At 37.9% G+C, this 18256-nt stretch overlaps 1 protein-coding gene and 1 pseudogene across 1 annotated transcript; one reads left to right on the top strand and one right to left on the bottom strand.

The window, feature by feature from the left end:
* Positions 1–2046: 2046 nt before the first annotated feature.
* LOC113175071 (olfactory receptor 4B1-like) lies at positions 2047–2975 on the top strand (annotated as a pseudogene).
* A 5567-nt stretch (positions 2976–8542) lies between these two features.
* On the bottom strand, positions 8543–9475 carry LOC113175057 (olfactory receptor 4B1-like). The gene has a single exon (XM_026379222.2). The coding sequence runs from the start codon at positions 9473–9475 to the stop codon at positions 8543–8545; it is 933 nt and encodes a 310-aa protein (XP_026235007.2).
* Positions 9476–18256: the final 8781 nt, after the last annotated feature.

Genomic DNA, 18256 nt, shown 5'->3' on the forward strand with positions numbered 1-18256 from the left:
GGAGTTGACCAATCATGGACCAAACCTCTGAAACTGTGAGCCAAAATAAACTTCTTCTCCTCTAAGTTGTTCTTGTCAGGTATGTTGGTCATAGCAATGAAAACATTGACTATAACAGTTTAACCATGGGCTTTTCTTAAGAAATAGTTCTTCTTTGAAATGTTTGCTGATTTTCAATGTGCATATATTCCCAGCTCAGCTGATATCAGGCTACCCTGGCAACACTTCTGAATGTGGATTGGAAAAAAGGTGCATCCAAAGTCCGTCTGAGGTGTCCCACACACCTATGCCTCCAACACTTAACCAGTGCCTTCTGGGATATGTTATTGGAGGTAGAATATATGTTTATATTTGATTTACACTATCAGTTTGCTGTTCAGAATGCTTTTACTGATCTTTAGTTCTGCCATAGAATATGAGTCTCACACCAACCCTAATGTGTGCTAACTTATCCTCACTAACTTTCCAAGAACCATCTGTTACTTATATTAAAAGTGGTATTTGTTATGTTTTGTGGATATTTGTTTGATTATTCATGAACCTGAATGTTCTTGCATATGTGTATTGATCTTGTTACTCTTTCATGATTTTCCTGTTCATAACCTTTGCTCATTTTCCACCAGGATGCATGAACATTTCTTATAGATATGAAAGACTTTTTAAATAGTGGACTTTGAGTCTTCTCATAAATATTTTAGCATTTTTCTTATTTTATCATTTGAATAATGACTTTTTTATGCTTTTTTGACTTTCTTCAAAAGTTTTAGTTTTTTTATAGTCAAATATTATCTACTATCATTTATGTCAGACTTCTAAAGGTCTTTCTACCTCCATATTATTATCACCAAGTCCTCTTTGTGTTTTTTTAAATTTTAAATTTTTATTTTTAATTCTTTAATTCATACTTTTTTTGATGGGAGTTAAAGTCTGGTCATCAAATTTCATTTCTTCCCCAAAGGGCATAGCAATTGATTTAACATCATATCTTGAACAGTATATCCTATTTATACTTTTATATAATGAATTCTCATACATAGTTTTCAATTTAAAAAACTTACATAATCATCTTTCCCTTAGTCTTTAACTTGTAGTCACTTTAAAAAGCAACATTTGAAAGGAAATCTAACATCATTAATCTCTTTTAGTATGTTTTAGTGGTTTTAGAATTTTTAACGCACATAACTTTAGAAAAATTTTGTAATATCACATAAAAAGATCACTCTTGATTTTTCTTGACAACAAAATAGCAATGAAACAATGCATGTATTTTTAGATTAAGGAAAATTTAAATTAGGAGGAATTAGAACATAAGTCATTGAGTTTTGTTATTGAAAAACATGATTAAATCTTTTGTGTGATGGATATAAATATGCTTTTCCATTAATTCACTTGTTGTTTAATATCCTTCAGTAGATTTTTATGGTTTTTTCTTTATGTGCATTTCACATTTTAAAGCTTTTGTATTTTAAAAATTTTCTTACTGATTGTACATGTAATATTTGTCAGTTGTGTTTTCTAATAGTAATTTAATTTGAACTCTCTTGTTGCTAGTAGTCTAAAATGTTTATATTACTTTATTTTGATTAACATATCTTAATCGTCCATTTTAATGGAGTTCATTGTGATATTTAAACGCATGCATACACTGTGCACTAATCAAATCCAGTCGTCTCCCTACCCCATTTCCAATTTCCAAGTAATCACTATTCTACATTAAGGTAGAATCTTTTTTTTTTTTTTAATTTCCACATATGAGAGAGATCCTGTGGTACTTGTCTTTCTGTGTCTGATTTAACTGAGTTTTGTTTCACCCTTGTTTCCATCTTAGGAATTTTGCTTTCAGACACAGCCACCCACTCAAACTAGCTTGGACAAACAAGTATTTACTTGAGTAATAAGGGGCTAAATGAATGGTTGAGTAATAACCATGTAGTAAACTGGTTTTTCACTCTCTAAAGGGGTATAAATGCGATGAGTTTGTGTTACAATCACTGTTTTTTTGTTTTTTTTTTTATTGCAGGCATCAAGCACACTTGAACAGAATCCATGGCCAGTGCAAATAACATGACTGAGTTGATTATCACAGGCCTTTTCCAGGACCCAGAGGTGCAGAGACTATTCTTTGTGTTGTTTCTCCCCGTGTACCTGGCCACGGTGGTGGGTAATGGCCTCATTGTTGTGACGGTCGGTGTCAGTAAGAGTCTGCACTCCCCCATGTACTTCTTCCTTGGCTACCTGTCCCTGGTGGAGATCTGTTACTCCTCTACTGTGGTCCCTAAATTCATCACTGACTTACTTGCCAAGGTCAAAACCATCTCCCTGAAGGGCTGTATGGCCCAGATCTTCTTCTTCCACTTCTTTGGGGTCACTGAGATCCTCTTGCTTGCTGTGATGGCCTATGACCGCTACGTGGCCATCTGCAAACCCCTTTACTACACAGCAATCATGAGCCGTCCTGTGTGCCACCGTCTGGTGGTTGGTTCCTGGCTGGGGGGCTTTTTTCACTCCATTATTCAGATTTTTATCACCATCCCAATGCCTTTCTGTGGTCCCAATGTCATTGACCATTATTTCTGTGACCTTCATCCTTTATTTAAGATCGCCTGTACAGACACATTTGTGGTTGGCATTATTATGTTCGTCAACAGTGGATTGTTCTCTGTATTCTCCTTCCTCTTCTTGGTGTCCTCCTACATCGTCATCCTGTTCAACCTGAGGAACCACATGCAGAGGGGAGGCACAAAGCCCTGTCCACCTGTGCCTCTCACATCACGGTGGTCACCTTGTTTATTGGACCTGCCATCTTCCTTTATATGCGGCCCTCATCCACCTTCACTGTGGACAAACTGGTGGCCGTGTTCTACACGGTCATCACCCCCATGCTGAACCCCATCATCTACACACTCAGAAACGCAGAAGTGAAAAATGCCATTAGGAAGTTGTGGGGCAAAAAAGTGAACTCCAGGATAGAATAAAAGTGCAATCTGATTTCAGTCAACCATGAAGGAGTAGAGCAAAAGTTCACCTGTTATTCATTTTGTTGTATTTCTAATGAGTTAATTTAACTCCATGGTACCATTTCAAACCCTGTCATAGCTATCTGTATATGGTACTGTGTTCACATTGGGATGCTTTCCATGTCTTCTCCAATAGTCAGCACTTCAAAGTGTTTAGAATTTAGGAATGGATCATGTGAAATGGAATTTCACCCAGTCACCTCTCAGCAGTGTCTCCTTGGCTGTATTCATTTCACCTCTGAGGTTAACATGTAGTGGTAGGGGGAATTATCATGACACTTGGAGACCAAAGTCCATGTTTTGGCCAGTTCTCCTTATTGGTGTTATCTTGGAGGAGTCCCAGGAAGCCATGTTGATATTTGACTTGTTATCTGTGTTCATCTCCATGCTACATGAAATTGAGCAGCCATGACAGAGGCTGCATAGTCTGCAAAGCACAAAATATTTATTATCTAAATTTACAGAAAAAAGCCACAGAATCATGTTTTCTTTTCTAAATTAAAACTTTGCAGATCAATGGTTTGATGGTGTTTTCCTAATTCTGTAACTGCAGCACATGGATTGGTGCCTCCTCGGCTCTCTATATTGTCATCCTAGGATGCAAGATGCAGAATGGCAGCTGCTTCAGGCTTCATATCTTCTTCATATGAAGAGTGGGAAAGGCCCATTCCTTATTTTGAGAAATAATTCTGAGGAATGTTTCAGCAAAATTTGAGGGGTTTTTTTTGTTTGTTTTTGTTTTGTTTTGTTTTGTTTAGCAGAAAGAGGTCATGAGGTCACTCTACATGCAAAGGAGGCTGGGAAAGAGAGCATTGGGAAATGATGTTGGGATTACGTGATGGGCTTAGATGAGGCAGAGTTTCTGCCCTGACTGGGCACATTGCTATTAGAACAACCTCAGGGTCTGCCTTGATGGAGGGAGTTCTGTCCATAGGAGGTTTGGTGAGGTGGTTTCTTGGGATTGGTGCACCTGGGCATAGCAAGGTAGTTAAAGATTTGACTGTGTCACCAGATTGAATAAAATCCAAATCTATCACTTAATGACTGGAAAACGTGAGACAAGCATCTTTGAAATACTCCATGATTCTGTAACCTTGTCTTGGAAATTGGAGGCAGGATGGTTGTCCTAATGTCACAGTTTTCCTAAGAGCAGACCCAGTTTTCATCTCCCTCTGATGGATAGAAGGCAGAGCTGGGATATGAATGCCTAGGAGTTGGGAATGAGGGACAAACTACTCTTGGAGTCCTTGAGGACAGAGAATGGATCCTATTTGCATATGTATTCCTGTACCTAAGGTCTGGGGCCAATTCACTACAATTTCATTCCTCACATTGCAATTTGCTAATGTAGGTGAATTACCACATGAGTAATGTCCTGAACTTTTGATCTATCAAAACATGTTTCCATCAACCCTTTATAAAACTTGTAGTTCTTATGTCTTGTTCAGGTCTATAATGAGCAATGTATTTGGGGGTCAGATTTTGTGTAGTTTGAAACTTTTTGTGTATCTTTGAATTTCTTGGAAACAGTGAATGTAAAAGGATTAAATATATGGTGTTATGTCTCTTTTGATGAGTTTTAGTATCAGTCAACTGCCGTGCTATTTCTCTTCACTCTTGGTTTTATTTTCTCAAGCAAAGAATAGTATAGTTCCAAGTATAGAAGAGGAACATCCCACCTGGGCATGATGTCTCAAGTGTTAACCAAACTTACCTGGGTCAGATTGAGTTTCAGCCTCACTTCTTCACCCCTTCTTGTGTCTGTGCCCTTTTCCATGTGACTTTGCAGTTGGCACGATGACTGACAGATGATAGACCCTCAATTGCTGCTGAATGAGTAATGTCAAGATTGTGTCAACATTTGTCTTCATCATTTGGAAGGATTTAAGTCAGATGTGTGGTCCCTTGGAATGAAAGGATTTTATTATTGAGATATAACTAAGATAGAAGAGGTATTCACACATTATCTTGCAATAAAACAATACCAACTTTCCAAACTGTGTGGGTACGCCTGGAAGCCATATTTGGATTTGTTAATATTGTAATTGATATGCCATATATTTGCATAATACCTTGTTATTATTATTCCAAATCCATTTCACATCTATTACTTCACTGGAGTCTCATGGAAATCCTGTGAAGTCAATGAAATATGAATTCATTATTCCTAATATATAGTTTTAGAGTCCAAATGTTGTTTAGGTTAGGTTTTACCTGCAAGGATCAGGATCTGAAATAAGATAGAAGTAAAAAAAAAAATAAAAAGATTCAAGGTAGAAACATTCTCTTTATCATGTTTCTCCATCCTTAATAACTTCCATTCCAGTGTTTATCTCATGGCCCCAGAGAGCTGTTGGAGCTCCATTCCCAATGCCAAGTTCCTGTCATCCTTATAAAAGAAGTGACCGAATCAGACATATCCCCTCAAAGTTATAAAGAAGCCTGGGTGATATAATTTTTATTTTTTTCCAGGTGAGCATGTGCTCCAATAATACTTGGACCCACCCTCTTAAATACTGCTCATTTCATATCCATCCCTTTGTCTGTATATCTTTATTTGTTGAGAATGAATTACAATGAAAATATGGAAAAATACTAATATTTGTGGAATTTGGATCAAAGGAAAATAGGCATTCTTTCTACTTTTCAACATTTCTGTAAGTCAAATTATTTTACAACACTATTTTTAAATATTTTGAAAATTAAGGGGAAAACATTGTACAATTTGCATTCTTTGATTTTTTTTGTGAAGACAGGTGTTCTAATGTTTTGGTTTTAGCTTTATTTACAAAAGTTTTAAAAATTAAAATTTTAGAAGTTTACAGTTTTATAAATTATAATTCTGTATTCCACCGATTTATTCCATTAGTTTTGTATTTACAATATCTTATTGTAAATTCATATTTTGCCTTAAAATTATTTAGAATTTTAATTTAATTAGTACCCAGGTAATATATTCATAAGGTTTGAAGAATAAACAAAATCAACAGGTACACAAGAGAAAAGTTCTTTCCATTCTTTTCTCCATTTCTCCTCTCCTTGTCTTAATTTTCTTAGTTTTTTATATTTTTTCAGAGTTTCTTTAAGCAAACGCATGTATAGTAGTGGTTTCTTATTTATCTCCAGCTTTTATGTAAATAATAATATGCTATATAAAGAGAGATAAAACTTGTTTACTGATTTAACAATGCACATTGGAGATTTGATTTTTTTTATATTGATACTAGGAAAACTCATTTTTTCTTAAGTTTCATGGTATCCATTGACTGGGTGTACCATCATTTACTTAAGTAATCTATTGATGTAACAGGTGATATAACAATGTGCAAAAGTGAAATGACTAGATTATGAGAGTTGTAAACTCATAGTGGATTAATCCATTTTGTGGATAAATAATTTCAACAGACTAATGGGTGGCAACTGTAAGCACATATGTTGTAGCTGGAAAAAATAAGTCCCTGTGGCTGAATCATATTTGTCCCTGATTCCTTCTTTTCTGTGTCTCTGTCTCTCTCTCTCCTCTTCCTGTTTGCCATGTGGGGAACAATTTTTCTCTGCCAGGCCCTTCTGCCATGATGATCTGCCTCATCTTGGGTCCAGGGCAATGGAATGAGTCAGCTGACCATGGATAAAACCACTGAAACCATGAGCTCATAATAAGTTTTCCTCCTCTAAGTTGTCCTCAGGCACTTTGATCACAGCAGTGGAAAGCTGACTGATACAATCTGGAAAATGTATAAAAAGGAAGGTGAAGTCATTTCAGGTAAAACAAGCAGCATTTTTTTTCAGGGATTAATAATGGCCATCCATGGGTATGATTAGCAGAGACTCCAAGGAAAATGAAGATGTCCTGGGGCCTTACAACCACTACTCACCTACATTCTGAACTAGTGCCTACAGGAGAAAGGGAAAGATCTTCAAGGTCTCTAGCACACCCAGGATGCTGCATCACTCTTCCAAGGAGGATGCATGCATTTCACCTGATCCTCAGAAAAGGTTGGTGGATGCAGTGCAAACGCAGTGCCACTCTGTGGAATTCCAAAATTGGCCAATTCTGTGATACTCTCTAAATTGTTCACAATGATGTGAGAGGGTGAGTGACATGGAGATCCCAAGAGGTGAAACAACAGCACACACCCAGACTCTCATATCCCTTCAACAAGAAATACTAACAAGCATTAAAAAAATAAATAAATGTGCCATGGGCAGTTAAAATAAGGGACATGGTTCTGGAATGAAAACACATGGACAGTATAACCCCCACCTTCATGCTCTAATTGGGGCAGTAAATATTGTCTAACATTCTATGATTTCTACTTCTAGATAAGGTAAAAAAAATTCCTTTTTATGAATGAATTTGACTTCACTTTTCCCAATTGATAAGTACAACTGATGCCATTTTGATATTGTTTTTGCTTACCAATGTTAGACACTGTGAGACGTCCCAAATCTACCTTGTGAGTCAACATGTCAAAAGAACTCTAGGGACTTTTCTGATGACCATGATCACATGGCTATGGTACTAGATGCCAAGAGCCAGCAAGAAGAATTGAAAATTATAAAGATACTCTTATCCATATTGGAAAAGAAAAAAAGATTTATACTCTCATACCCAAATATGCCCTAATAATTCCTGTGGATGGTCTTCCTTTATGTGAAGTACAAGTTGTTAACATGAAGGATGTTGAACAAAGGGAGAAGGAAAGAAAGGAAGGAGATTAAAAAGAGAGGGAGGAAGGGAGGAAAAAAGGAAAGGAACAGATTTTAAGCAATGATGTCTTTTTCACATATTTTTATTTTTTAATTGTAGTTGGACACAATACCTTTATTTTATTTATTTATTTTTATGTGGTGCTGAGGATCGAACCCAGGGCCTCTCACACGCTAGACAAGTGTTCTACTGCTGAACCACAACCCCAGTCCAAGCAATGAGCTCTTTTTAGCAATACAGGTAGATAGAAGAAATAGCTCCTAAAGTTCTATCACACAGTACAATGGCTTTCAGTGACACAAATTAATGAATATTTCATGGATAACAAGTGGAGACAATGACAGCTTACCCAACACAAGAAATGATAATTGTCTGATCTTATCTACATACCTTTACCCTAATTTGAACATTACATGTTGTATACATATATTGAAATGTCACACTGTCCCCCACAAATATATAAAATTGCTATTGAAGGAAGAATAAAAGAAGAAAAGGAAGCAAGAAAGTAATTTTAGCCTACAAAACATTCATTAAAATATTATCCTTGCATTTACATTTGATTTGTCCCTCCAATTACCCAAACCATTCTATTATTGGATATCAGAGAATCACCAGGTTCCATGAGGTTCAGCAAGAATATTTGACCTCTGTCCTTGTACCATTATACCAATATACAAGGGAGTCCTAGTTACTAAGGAGAATTGTCCCAGCAATAACATGAAGTTCTTATATTTGTTGTTGCCATTCTTGAAAATCATACAAAACTTAAAATCCATTCCAAGAAAGACAAAAATCATACACATATTATTTATCATGTTCCCATCCCTGAGTTCCCCTTTCTGGCCCACAGCTTCCTCATGGCAGCTTTCACCTCTGCGTTTCTGAGTGTGTAGATGATGGGGTTCAGCATGGGGGTGATGACCGTGTAGAACACAGCCACCAGTTTGTCCACAGTGAAGGTGGATGAGGGCCGCATGTAGATGAAGATGGCAGGTCCAAAAAACAAGGTGACCACTGTAATGTGAGAGGCACAGGTGGACAGGGCTTTGCGCCTCCCCTCTGCAGAGTGGTTCCTCAGGTTGAATAGGATGATGATATAGGAAGTAACCAAGATAACAAGGGAGAAGACAGAGATTAATCCACTGTTGGCCAACACGACAACCCCCTCCACAAAGGTGTCCTTGCAGGCTAGCTTGAATAAAGGCTGCAGGTCACAGAAATAGTGGTCTATCACATTGGGACCACAGAAGGGCAGTGGGATGGTGATGAGAACCTGAATTATGGAGTGGATGAAGCCCCCCAGCCAGGAAGCAGCTACCAGCATGTGACACACTTGACGACTCATAATGTTCATGTAATGAAGAGGCTTGCAGATGGCCACGTAGCGGTCATAAGCCATCACCATAAGCAAAAGGATCTCAGTGACCCCAAAAAAGTGGGAAAAGAAGATCTGGGCCAGACAGCCCTTCAGGGAGATGGTTTTAACCTTAACAAGTAAGTCAGTGATGAATTTAGGGACTATGGTAGAGGAGTAAGTTATCTCTACCAGGGACAGGTAGCCAAGGAAGAAGTACATGGGGGAGCGCAGACTCTTACTCACACTGACGGTCACAACAATGAGGCCATTGCCCACCACAGTGGCCAGGTACACGGGGAGAAACAACACAAAGCACACTCTCTGCACCTCTGGATCCTGGAAAAGGCCAGTGATGATTAACTCAGTCACATTGTTTGTACTGGCCATAGATCCAATTCAAGTGTGCTGGACATCAGATAGTGAAAAGCCTGCAATGGAGCAATGATTTTTAGCTCTGATTCAGCTCATTTAAGCACATAGGACAGTGTAAACCAATCTATACTAGGCTCATCAGTTCAGTAAGTACTCATTTACCATTAAATATTAGCAATCTAACACTTTGTATTATTTTAATTTATTGAATTTTACTAATTTTAACTGGAAGTTCAGAGCTATAATCATTTTCCCAAGGTTACACAGAAAAGTGGTGAATTCTGGGACTCAGAACCAATCTTTCTGACCTTGAGCCCAGACATCTTTCTCATTCACTGCAAGATATTTTGAATGTGGGAGCCACTGAAATAAATAGCCTATATTTCTATTACCTATCCTGAATTTTGATAGCTCTTCCTCTTGGGGAATCCCCCTGATACACTTCTGGTCCTGTGTTCCTTGTTGCTTTCATGTTTGCTCCAGGGAATATCTTAGTCCATTTTCTGTTGCTATACCTAGATAGACTGGGAACATCATAAAGAATAGAGTTTAATTAGTGCACAATTCTGCAGGCTGTGAAGTCCAAAATTGTAGCCTGGGTCTCTGCACAGCACCTAGTGGTGGCCTTCTCTGTGGGTCATAGCATGGTAGAGGGCACTATGTGGTGAGCACAGCAAGCATGCCAAAGACTTCCTTTTACAACACTTCCTCAATTGTCTATTAATCCATTAACCCATGAATGGATTAAATGATTTATGAGCACCAAAAATAATAATAATAAATAATAATGAGTAAAATAATGAGAAACTTCAAATGGAATCACTGATTAGAAAGCACAACTGAAAAAATATTGCATGTATAACAGTAAGAAACTTTTTATAAATATAAAGCACTAGAAATGTAAAATGCTCAGAGAGAAAATCCTAAAACTCTAGTGAAGAACATAAAATAATCTGTATATTAATGCAAGACACATGTCATCACAAAATAATCTATGAAATCATGTTTTTAAATAGTAAAATTTAAATTGCTTCAATTCTCTCTAAATTTCAATTCTCCTTTAATTAATCCCAAAATATGCATCCTCAACTACAATCCAATGAAACTCTTTCTATAATTAAACAAAATTATGCTAAAGTTCATCTACCAGCAAAAATAACAGCTATAATCATAATTAAAAAATTAATGAAGGGCTGGGGATGTGGCTCAAGCGGTAACGCACTCGCCTGGCATGCGGGGCACTGGGTTCGATCTTCAGCACCACATACAAATAAATAAAGATGTTGTGTCCACCGAAAACTGAAAAATAAATGTTAAAAAATTCTCTCTCTCTCTTCTCTCTCTCTTTAAAAAAAAAAATTAATGAAGTGTTTGTCCGTAAGATATTGTTTTTTGTTTCATTTTGTTTTGTTTTAGTGGCTGCATTTAAAGAAGTTTAATAATGGATGAGAAAGAAATAATTATATAATTCTCAAAAACTGATATGACGAAACATAAGAATTTGCCATAGCCAAGTAGATTTAAGAAAGAATGCTCAAAAGATAATAGAGGAATAATTGGTACAACCTTTGGGGGAAATGTATGTTTGATGACCAACTATATACTACCATCAAAATAAATTCCAAATTAAACATTTAAGAATGAGAATTTAAATTATTAAAGAATAACAAGTAGAAATTGGTGAATGTGATCATAATTTGAAGGTAGAAATGCCTTTAGAACTTGGACATAAATGCTAGATTTTGACTACACACACACACACACACACACACAACTTTTATTTTTTAAGAGAGAGAGAGAGAGAGAATTTTTTAATATTTATTTTTTATTTTCGGTGGACATAACATCTTTATTTTATTTTTATGTGGTGCTGAAGATTGAATCCAGCGCCCTGCGCATGCAAGGCGAGTGCACTACCGCTTGAGCCACATCCCCAGCCCACAACCTTTAAACAACAAAAATTTGTGCATACAAAGGTCATTATACAAATGATCCAATGGGCAAAATACTCAATATATATGAAAATGCTCAGTAGTTCCAACATAGAAAAATTTTCTAAATCTATAAGAAATAGATGTGCATGCACAATTTATAATAGCAAAGTTATGGGATTAGTTCAGGTGTCCATCAACAGATGAATGGATAAAGAATGTATCATATATACATCTCCATCTTAGTTGCCATGAACAAAGCAATTTATCTTCACCTAAGTTCTTGTCAAGTATTTTGATCATGGCTACAAAAAGCTAACACGGGTATATCATCATATACCTTTCACAGCAATTAACTAATTATTTTGTAATTGTAGCTTCTGCTCTATATCATTTACCAAGAAATACAGTATTTTCACACTCAAAAATATGTCTGATATTTTCTTAAATCTATTATTTACATTTTTGGTAGATAGTAATAGCTAGCATCTCAATAATACTTACTATATTCCACACAATTTACAAGTACTCTGTAGACATTTATTCATTCTTTTTTTCACAAGAAACCTGTGAAGTAGGTCTGCTTATTATCAACCCTTTTTTACACATATAAAAACAGACAAACCAAGAAGTAAAGTGAGTTGCCAAAGGCTCCATAGCATTGGAGCCAGGATTGGAAAGCAGGCAGCGCAACCACAGGTCCTGAGCTTTTTCACAATACCATGTTCCATTAGCAAGGACACGGTATGAACAGAATGCATGGCACAAAGCAAAAGGGACCAGCACAGAAAAGTGCAAGTCAGGATTTAAGTACACATACCCTCTTATCTGAGTTTGAACTTGATCTGTTTTTGACTCAGTGGAGAAATTAAGGTAAATATACTTAAAAAAATCAATCTCAGAAATCACTCAGAGATAAGAAGATAATCATGGAGCATCTCATTTTTCCAGACTTTATCTCCAACAAAGAAACAACTAATGACCTTCCTCCTTGAAAACTTATCCTTCCTTTCTTGTCATCTGTCTTTTCTCTATTAATTCCCCTTTCTGCTACCTGTAATGACCATATCTCCATTTACCAGTTGAGAAATACCTACCCAACCCCCCCAGCCAATACTGCCTCACCTAGAAGTTGAGAAAGTAAAGGTGGCCAGTGTCAAGCAACTGACTGGTCTTTGAACCAGAGTTAAATGACACAACACAGACAATGGCTACACAAAAATATACAAAAAACAACTTGACTTGCCAAGTGGACTGACACTAGGGTGCAGTAAGGGAACCTCTACCCCAAGCACAGGTTCCCACATGGTGATTCCCAAATGCTACTTCACAGAATCCAAAATAATAAAGATATTTAAAAGTCACCCAATTTTTTTTCCTGTGTACATTTAATTGCAGTTAAAAAATGATCAATTTAATTCATTATTCAGTTCCCCATTAAAAAATTATCAAATATAACCAACTCATTGCACAAATGAGCCCTTGAGACTCTAAGTAGATAATTAAGTTGCCCAAAATTCTATGGCTGCTTTAGAAACTTTATGCCTTATTTCTAGTCATATCACCTACCTCTGGGTCAGAAGAGCTGGTGTGGTTTTGTGCTGCCCTGGAACAAAGAATTGGACCAGGTGGCTCTCCAATCCTCTCAGGAGACTCCAATTCAGCATGAAGCTAGACACTCCACTGAGATAGGAGATTACTCAAGGAGGTGTTCTGAGAAAACAAGGATAGCGAGGGGTATTCGTTCCCTCCCTGCAAATTCTGCTCCTTGAGCAAGTGCCCTGGGCTATGTTACCACACAGCAGATATCTCACTCAACACCCCCAGTGGACAAAGACCAGGTCACACTCAGCTGAGACACTCTGAGAATTGTGATGGAAGAATTTTCATAGATTTTACTCTAATTTCCTCTGATTATACATGAGGTAACAGACACATTCCCTGGCTGCCAATTTCATACACTAGTTACTTGCCACGTTCTAACTCAAATATAAGTGCTCTTCCCTCAGCATTAGGCTGTCTTCTAATGGAGTAGGTGGTAGGTTCTACTGCAATTCAAAGGTCTCCTTTTCTCACAAAGGAAAATGAACAATGTTCATGGGAACTGTTAGAAAACAAAGGAGATTAAGTCTAAGGTAAACCACAAAGGAAAATTCAGAGGATCTGTATCGAGATTAAGATTTGGAAATGACAAAATCATAGAATTTGGAGGGAAATGGATGGCATTAGAGCAGATTATGCTAAGTGAAGCTAGTCAATCTTTAAAAAATAAATACCAAATGACCCCTTTGATATAAGGGGAGTAAACAAGGACAGGGTAGGGACGAAGAGCTTGAGAAGAAGATTTACATTAAACAGGGATGAGAGGTGGGAGGGAAAGGGAGTGAGAAGGGAAACCGCATGGAAATGGAAGGCGATCCTCAGGGTTATACAAAATTACATATAAGAGGAAAGGAGGGGTAAGACAAGATAATACAAATGGAAGAAATGATTTACAGTAGAAGGGGTAGAGAGAGAAAAGGGGAGGGGAGGGGAGGGGAGGGGGGATAGTAGAGAATAGGACAGACAGCAGAATGCATCAGACACTAGAAAGGCAATTTGTCAATCAATGGAAGGGTAACTGATGTGATACAGCAATCTGTATACGGGGTAAAATTGGGAGTTCATAACCCACTTGAATCAAACTGTGAAATATGATGTATTAAGAACTATGTAATGTTTTGAACGACCAACAATAAAAAAAAAAAGATTTGGATTTGTAACATTTTAGAAATAAACAAGAGCCATACACATCAGCAAAACCAAATATTTTAAGGTCTTTTTTTGATGTGAACATCTACGCACCACTCTGTAGTCCAAAGGTTGTGATGAATTACTGAGATCCTTGAACTACTTATTACACTAACATTGCAATCAAGGGACCAACTTCCCTATGGAATTTCTTTTCTCTAGAGTAAAAATTTGCAAATAAACTGTGACTTGAAGGAAGGTCAAAATCTATTTCAATTGCTTTAGAGACATTAACAGAATCATTCTTCACACAAAAACAAGGAAGTCAATGAAGAAAGTTGAAAGTAACACATATGGAAAGCTCTCATGCAGAGACTGGTCAACTGAAAATAAATACAAGAACTAACAGTGAACAAACACAGCAGTGGCACTAGCTGTGGTTTGGCAAGGGACTGACTCTCCAGTTTTGCCCAGGCCCTTGCACCTCTTCCCTTCTCACTCTCCTGTCTGTCCATTTCCATATGAGATGACAGAGTTAACCTGGATCATCACTCACCTTTCTACTCTAGCAGTCATGTGGCCATGTGTAACACTCATGTTTAAATTCAGTAATTCTCCCTGGGCCCCCACCCAATGATGATAGTGGTCATGATCATAGAATATGGTAAGAATTTCCTCCCAAAGGTGTCATTCATTCACTGATTCATTTACTTACTTATTCAGCCAGCCATTTATTCAACAAAGAGTAATGTATCCTATGAAGTACCAATCACTGTTCTAGGTAGTGGGTCTTTGCCATTCAGGGAAAAAGGCTCCTAGATTCATGGAGGTTAAAACCTCATATCCCCTCCAAGACTTCATGGAGGGCGAGACAGACAACAAGTAAACAAAACTTGATGTGTAAGTTAGAGGGTAACCAACTTTCACAGTTATGACAAAAAATAAACTAAGATGATAGAGAAAGCTGTTAGAAATTAATTTGTGTAAGATAATAAGAAAGGGCCTCTTGTGCCAGGATCATTTGCTGTTTTCTCTGTGATCTTGGGCAAATAACCATTTCTCTGAGCCTTATTTTCTAATAATAAAAGTAAATAAATTTGAATCATTTGAAGTGTTAGATTACCAATGGTAAGTGTTACTTAGTACATATTGACTGAATGATTGACTAATAAGTGTTTATAAACCACAAAGAATAAACAAGAGACCCTGAACCTACTAGAAGAAAATGTAGGCCTAACTTTCCATCATATTGACAGAGGAACCAAATTCCTCAACAAGAATCCTAAAGTGCAAGAAGTAAAATCAAGAATCAATAAGTGGTATAGTATCAAACTAAAAAGCTTCTTTGCAGCAAAGGAAACAATCAAGAGCATGAACAGAGAACCTACAGAATGGGAGAAACTCTTTTTCACCTGCACCTCAGATAAAGCATTAACCTCAAGGTTATGAACTCAAAAAACTTAACACCAGTAAAACAAATAACCCAATCAGTAAATGGGCAAAGGAACTGAACAGACACTTCACAGAAGAAGAAATATAATTAATCAACAAATATATGAAAAATGTTCAACATCACTAACAATTAGTGACATAAATATTAAAACTAAACTGAAATTTCATCTCATTCTAGTCAGAATGGCAATTATCAAGAATACAAATAATGGGGGCTGGGGTTGTAGCTCAGTGGCAGATCGATTGCTTCACATGTGTGAGGCACTGAGTTTGATCCTCAGCACCACATAAATAAATAATAAAGGTATTGTGTCCATCTACAAACTAAATTTTTTTTAAAAAAATAGAATACAAGTAACAATAAATGTTGGTAACAATGTAGGGGGAAAGATACACTCATACATTGTAGGTGGGACTGCAAATTGGTGCAACCACTATGGAAAGCAGTCTGGAGATTCCTCAGGAAACTTGGAATGGAAATAGCATTTGACCCAGTTATCCCACCCCTTGGTATATATCCAAAGGATTTAAAAACAGCATACTATAGTGACAAGTCCCATGAATGTTTATGGCAGCTCAATTCACAATAGGTAAGATATGGAACCAATCTAGGTGTCCTTCAACAGATGAGTGGATAAAGAAAATGTGGTATATATACACAATGGAATATTAGTCACCATAAAGAAGAATAAAATTATGGCATTTACTGGTAAGTGGATGGATCTGGGGGCAATCATGCTAAGTGAAATAAACCAATCCCCAAAAAACCAAAGGCCAAATGTTCTCTGTGATATGCGGATGCTAACACACAAGTCAGGAGGAGAAGTGGAGATTCACCATATTGGATTGGGGAGGAGAGGGGGAAGTGAGGGGGATAGGAATGAGAAAGAGTGGAGAATGAAATGGACATAACTTCCTATGTCCATATATGAATATACGATCAGTGTAACTCCACATCATGTACAACCACAGAATGGGAAGTTATACCCCATGTATGTATGATATCTCAAAATATATTCCATGTATAACTAAAAAGAACAAATAAAAAAAATTAAAACAGATTACCTGGGCTGAGAGCTTTACTGACAAGGTTACTATGTTGACCAACAGTGAGTTGATCTGTGTTTTCTCCATCCTCATCCTGCTGTCTTGCTATGCTGTCATCCTGGCTAACTGGAGGAAGACTTCTGAAGAGGAGGGATGAACAGCTCTCTTCATCTGATCTTTTCACATCACAGTGGTCATTACTAAAATTTAGAGCAGGAATGTGACACGAAGACCCATGTGTTAAAGTATTGACAAACGGTCTACACAGTATTGAGAGATGGCAAAACCTTCAGGAAGGGGGCCTACAGGATGGATTTGGGTCACTGGTGTTATGACCTCAAAGTGAGCATTGGGACATGGCCCCCTTCTGTCTCTCTTAGTTCTCAGTTACCATGGGGTGAGCAGGCTGCCTCCATCATGCACTCCTGCCTTGATGTCACCAGACATGTCCCATGTCACCAGAGACTAAAGCAACATGGCCAAACAACCATGAGCCAAAATAAACTTTGCTCCCTAGGTCTGTTCACATGAGGAATGTTTTCAGAGCAGTGGAAAGGTAACTAACACAGTCATCTTGGTTTTTGTTCTGTTTTGTTTGTGGTCCTGAGGGTTGAACTCACTGCCTCTCTCATGCTAGGCAAGCACGCCACCTCTGAGCTACATGCCCAGCAGACTTCTGAGCCTGCCATCTTCCTCTAACAACAGCTGTCCTCTGCAGTCACTGAGGACAAACTGGTGGCTGTGCTCTTCATGGTCATCACCCCCAAGCTGAATCCCATCATCTGCACATGGAGAAACGGGAGGGTAAAACTGCCATGAGGAGCTCCAGGGGCTAGAGGTGAACTCGAGGATGGAGTGAAAATGACAACATGAGCCAGGAACACCAGGAGCAGGGGACTCAAAGTGCCATCTGAGATCAGTCAACTGTGAAGGAGCAGAGTTCACCTGCCTCTGTTTTCCTGCAGGTTAAATGGGCCACTTTAACCTCATGCTAGGACTTCACGTCCTGTCCTCGTGGTCAGTGGTTTCCAGTGTGGTCACATTGGGACACCTTCTCCCTCTTCTGCAGTAATCAGCACTGCACAGTGTTTAGAATGGAGGATGGATCCCATGAAATGCAATTCCACCCAGTCACCTCTCAGCAGTGTGACCTTGGCTATACTCATTGCACCTCTGGGGGTAGCATGTAGTGATAGATGGAAGCATCGTGGCACTTGGAGTCAAAGGTCCATGCTTTGGCCAGTTCTCCTTACCAAGTGCAATCTTGGGAGACCCCAGGACAGATTCTTTCCTTTCTTGGGTGCCTTCCTCCCATTAGCCTGGTTCTCTTGCCTGAAATTCCATGGTAGGAGGTTTATTTCAGGAGTAAGAAAGGAATTCTTAAAGGCAAATATCTGGAAGGGTGGAAGATAGACATTATTAACCATTATCATCTACATCTGAACAATTTCGAAAGGCTCTCGTCTTTCTATACAGTGGTTATCTGGGGTCTCAAGGAAGGAAGTGATGTAGCTAGGACTGCGTTTGTTTCAACCTGGTGAAGGGTGGCTTCAGTCAAAACAATCTCACTTCTTGTTTCTGTGTGTACTGTGGCATAAGAAAGGCTCTTACATTTTTTTTTAGGTAGGTTTACAAA

The sequence above is a fragment of the Urocitellus parryii genome, chromosome 4 (genome assembly GCF_045843805.1).
Source record: "Urocitellus parryii isolate mUroPar1 chromosome 4, mUroPar1.hap1, whole genome shotgun sequence".
Classification (NCBI taxonomy): domain Eukaryota; kingdom Metazoa; phylum Chordata; class Mammalia; order Rodentia; family Sciuridae; genus Urocitellus; species Urocitellus parryii.

Excerpts from the sequence above, each read along its gene's own strand:
- LOC113175057 (XM_026379222.2), bottom strand. The coding sequence starts at position 9,475 with ATGGCCAGTACAAACAATGTGACTGAGTTAATCATCACTGGCCTTTTC.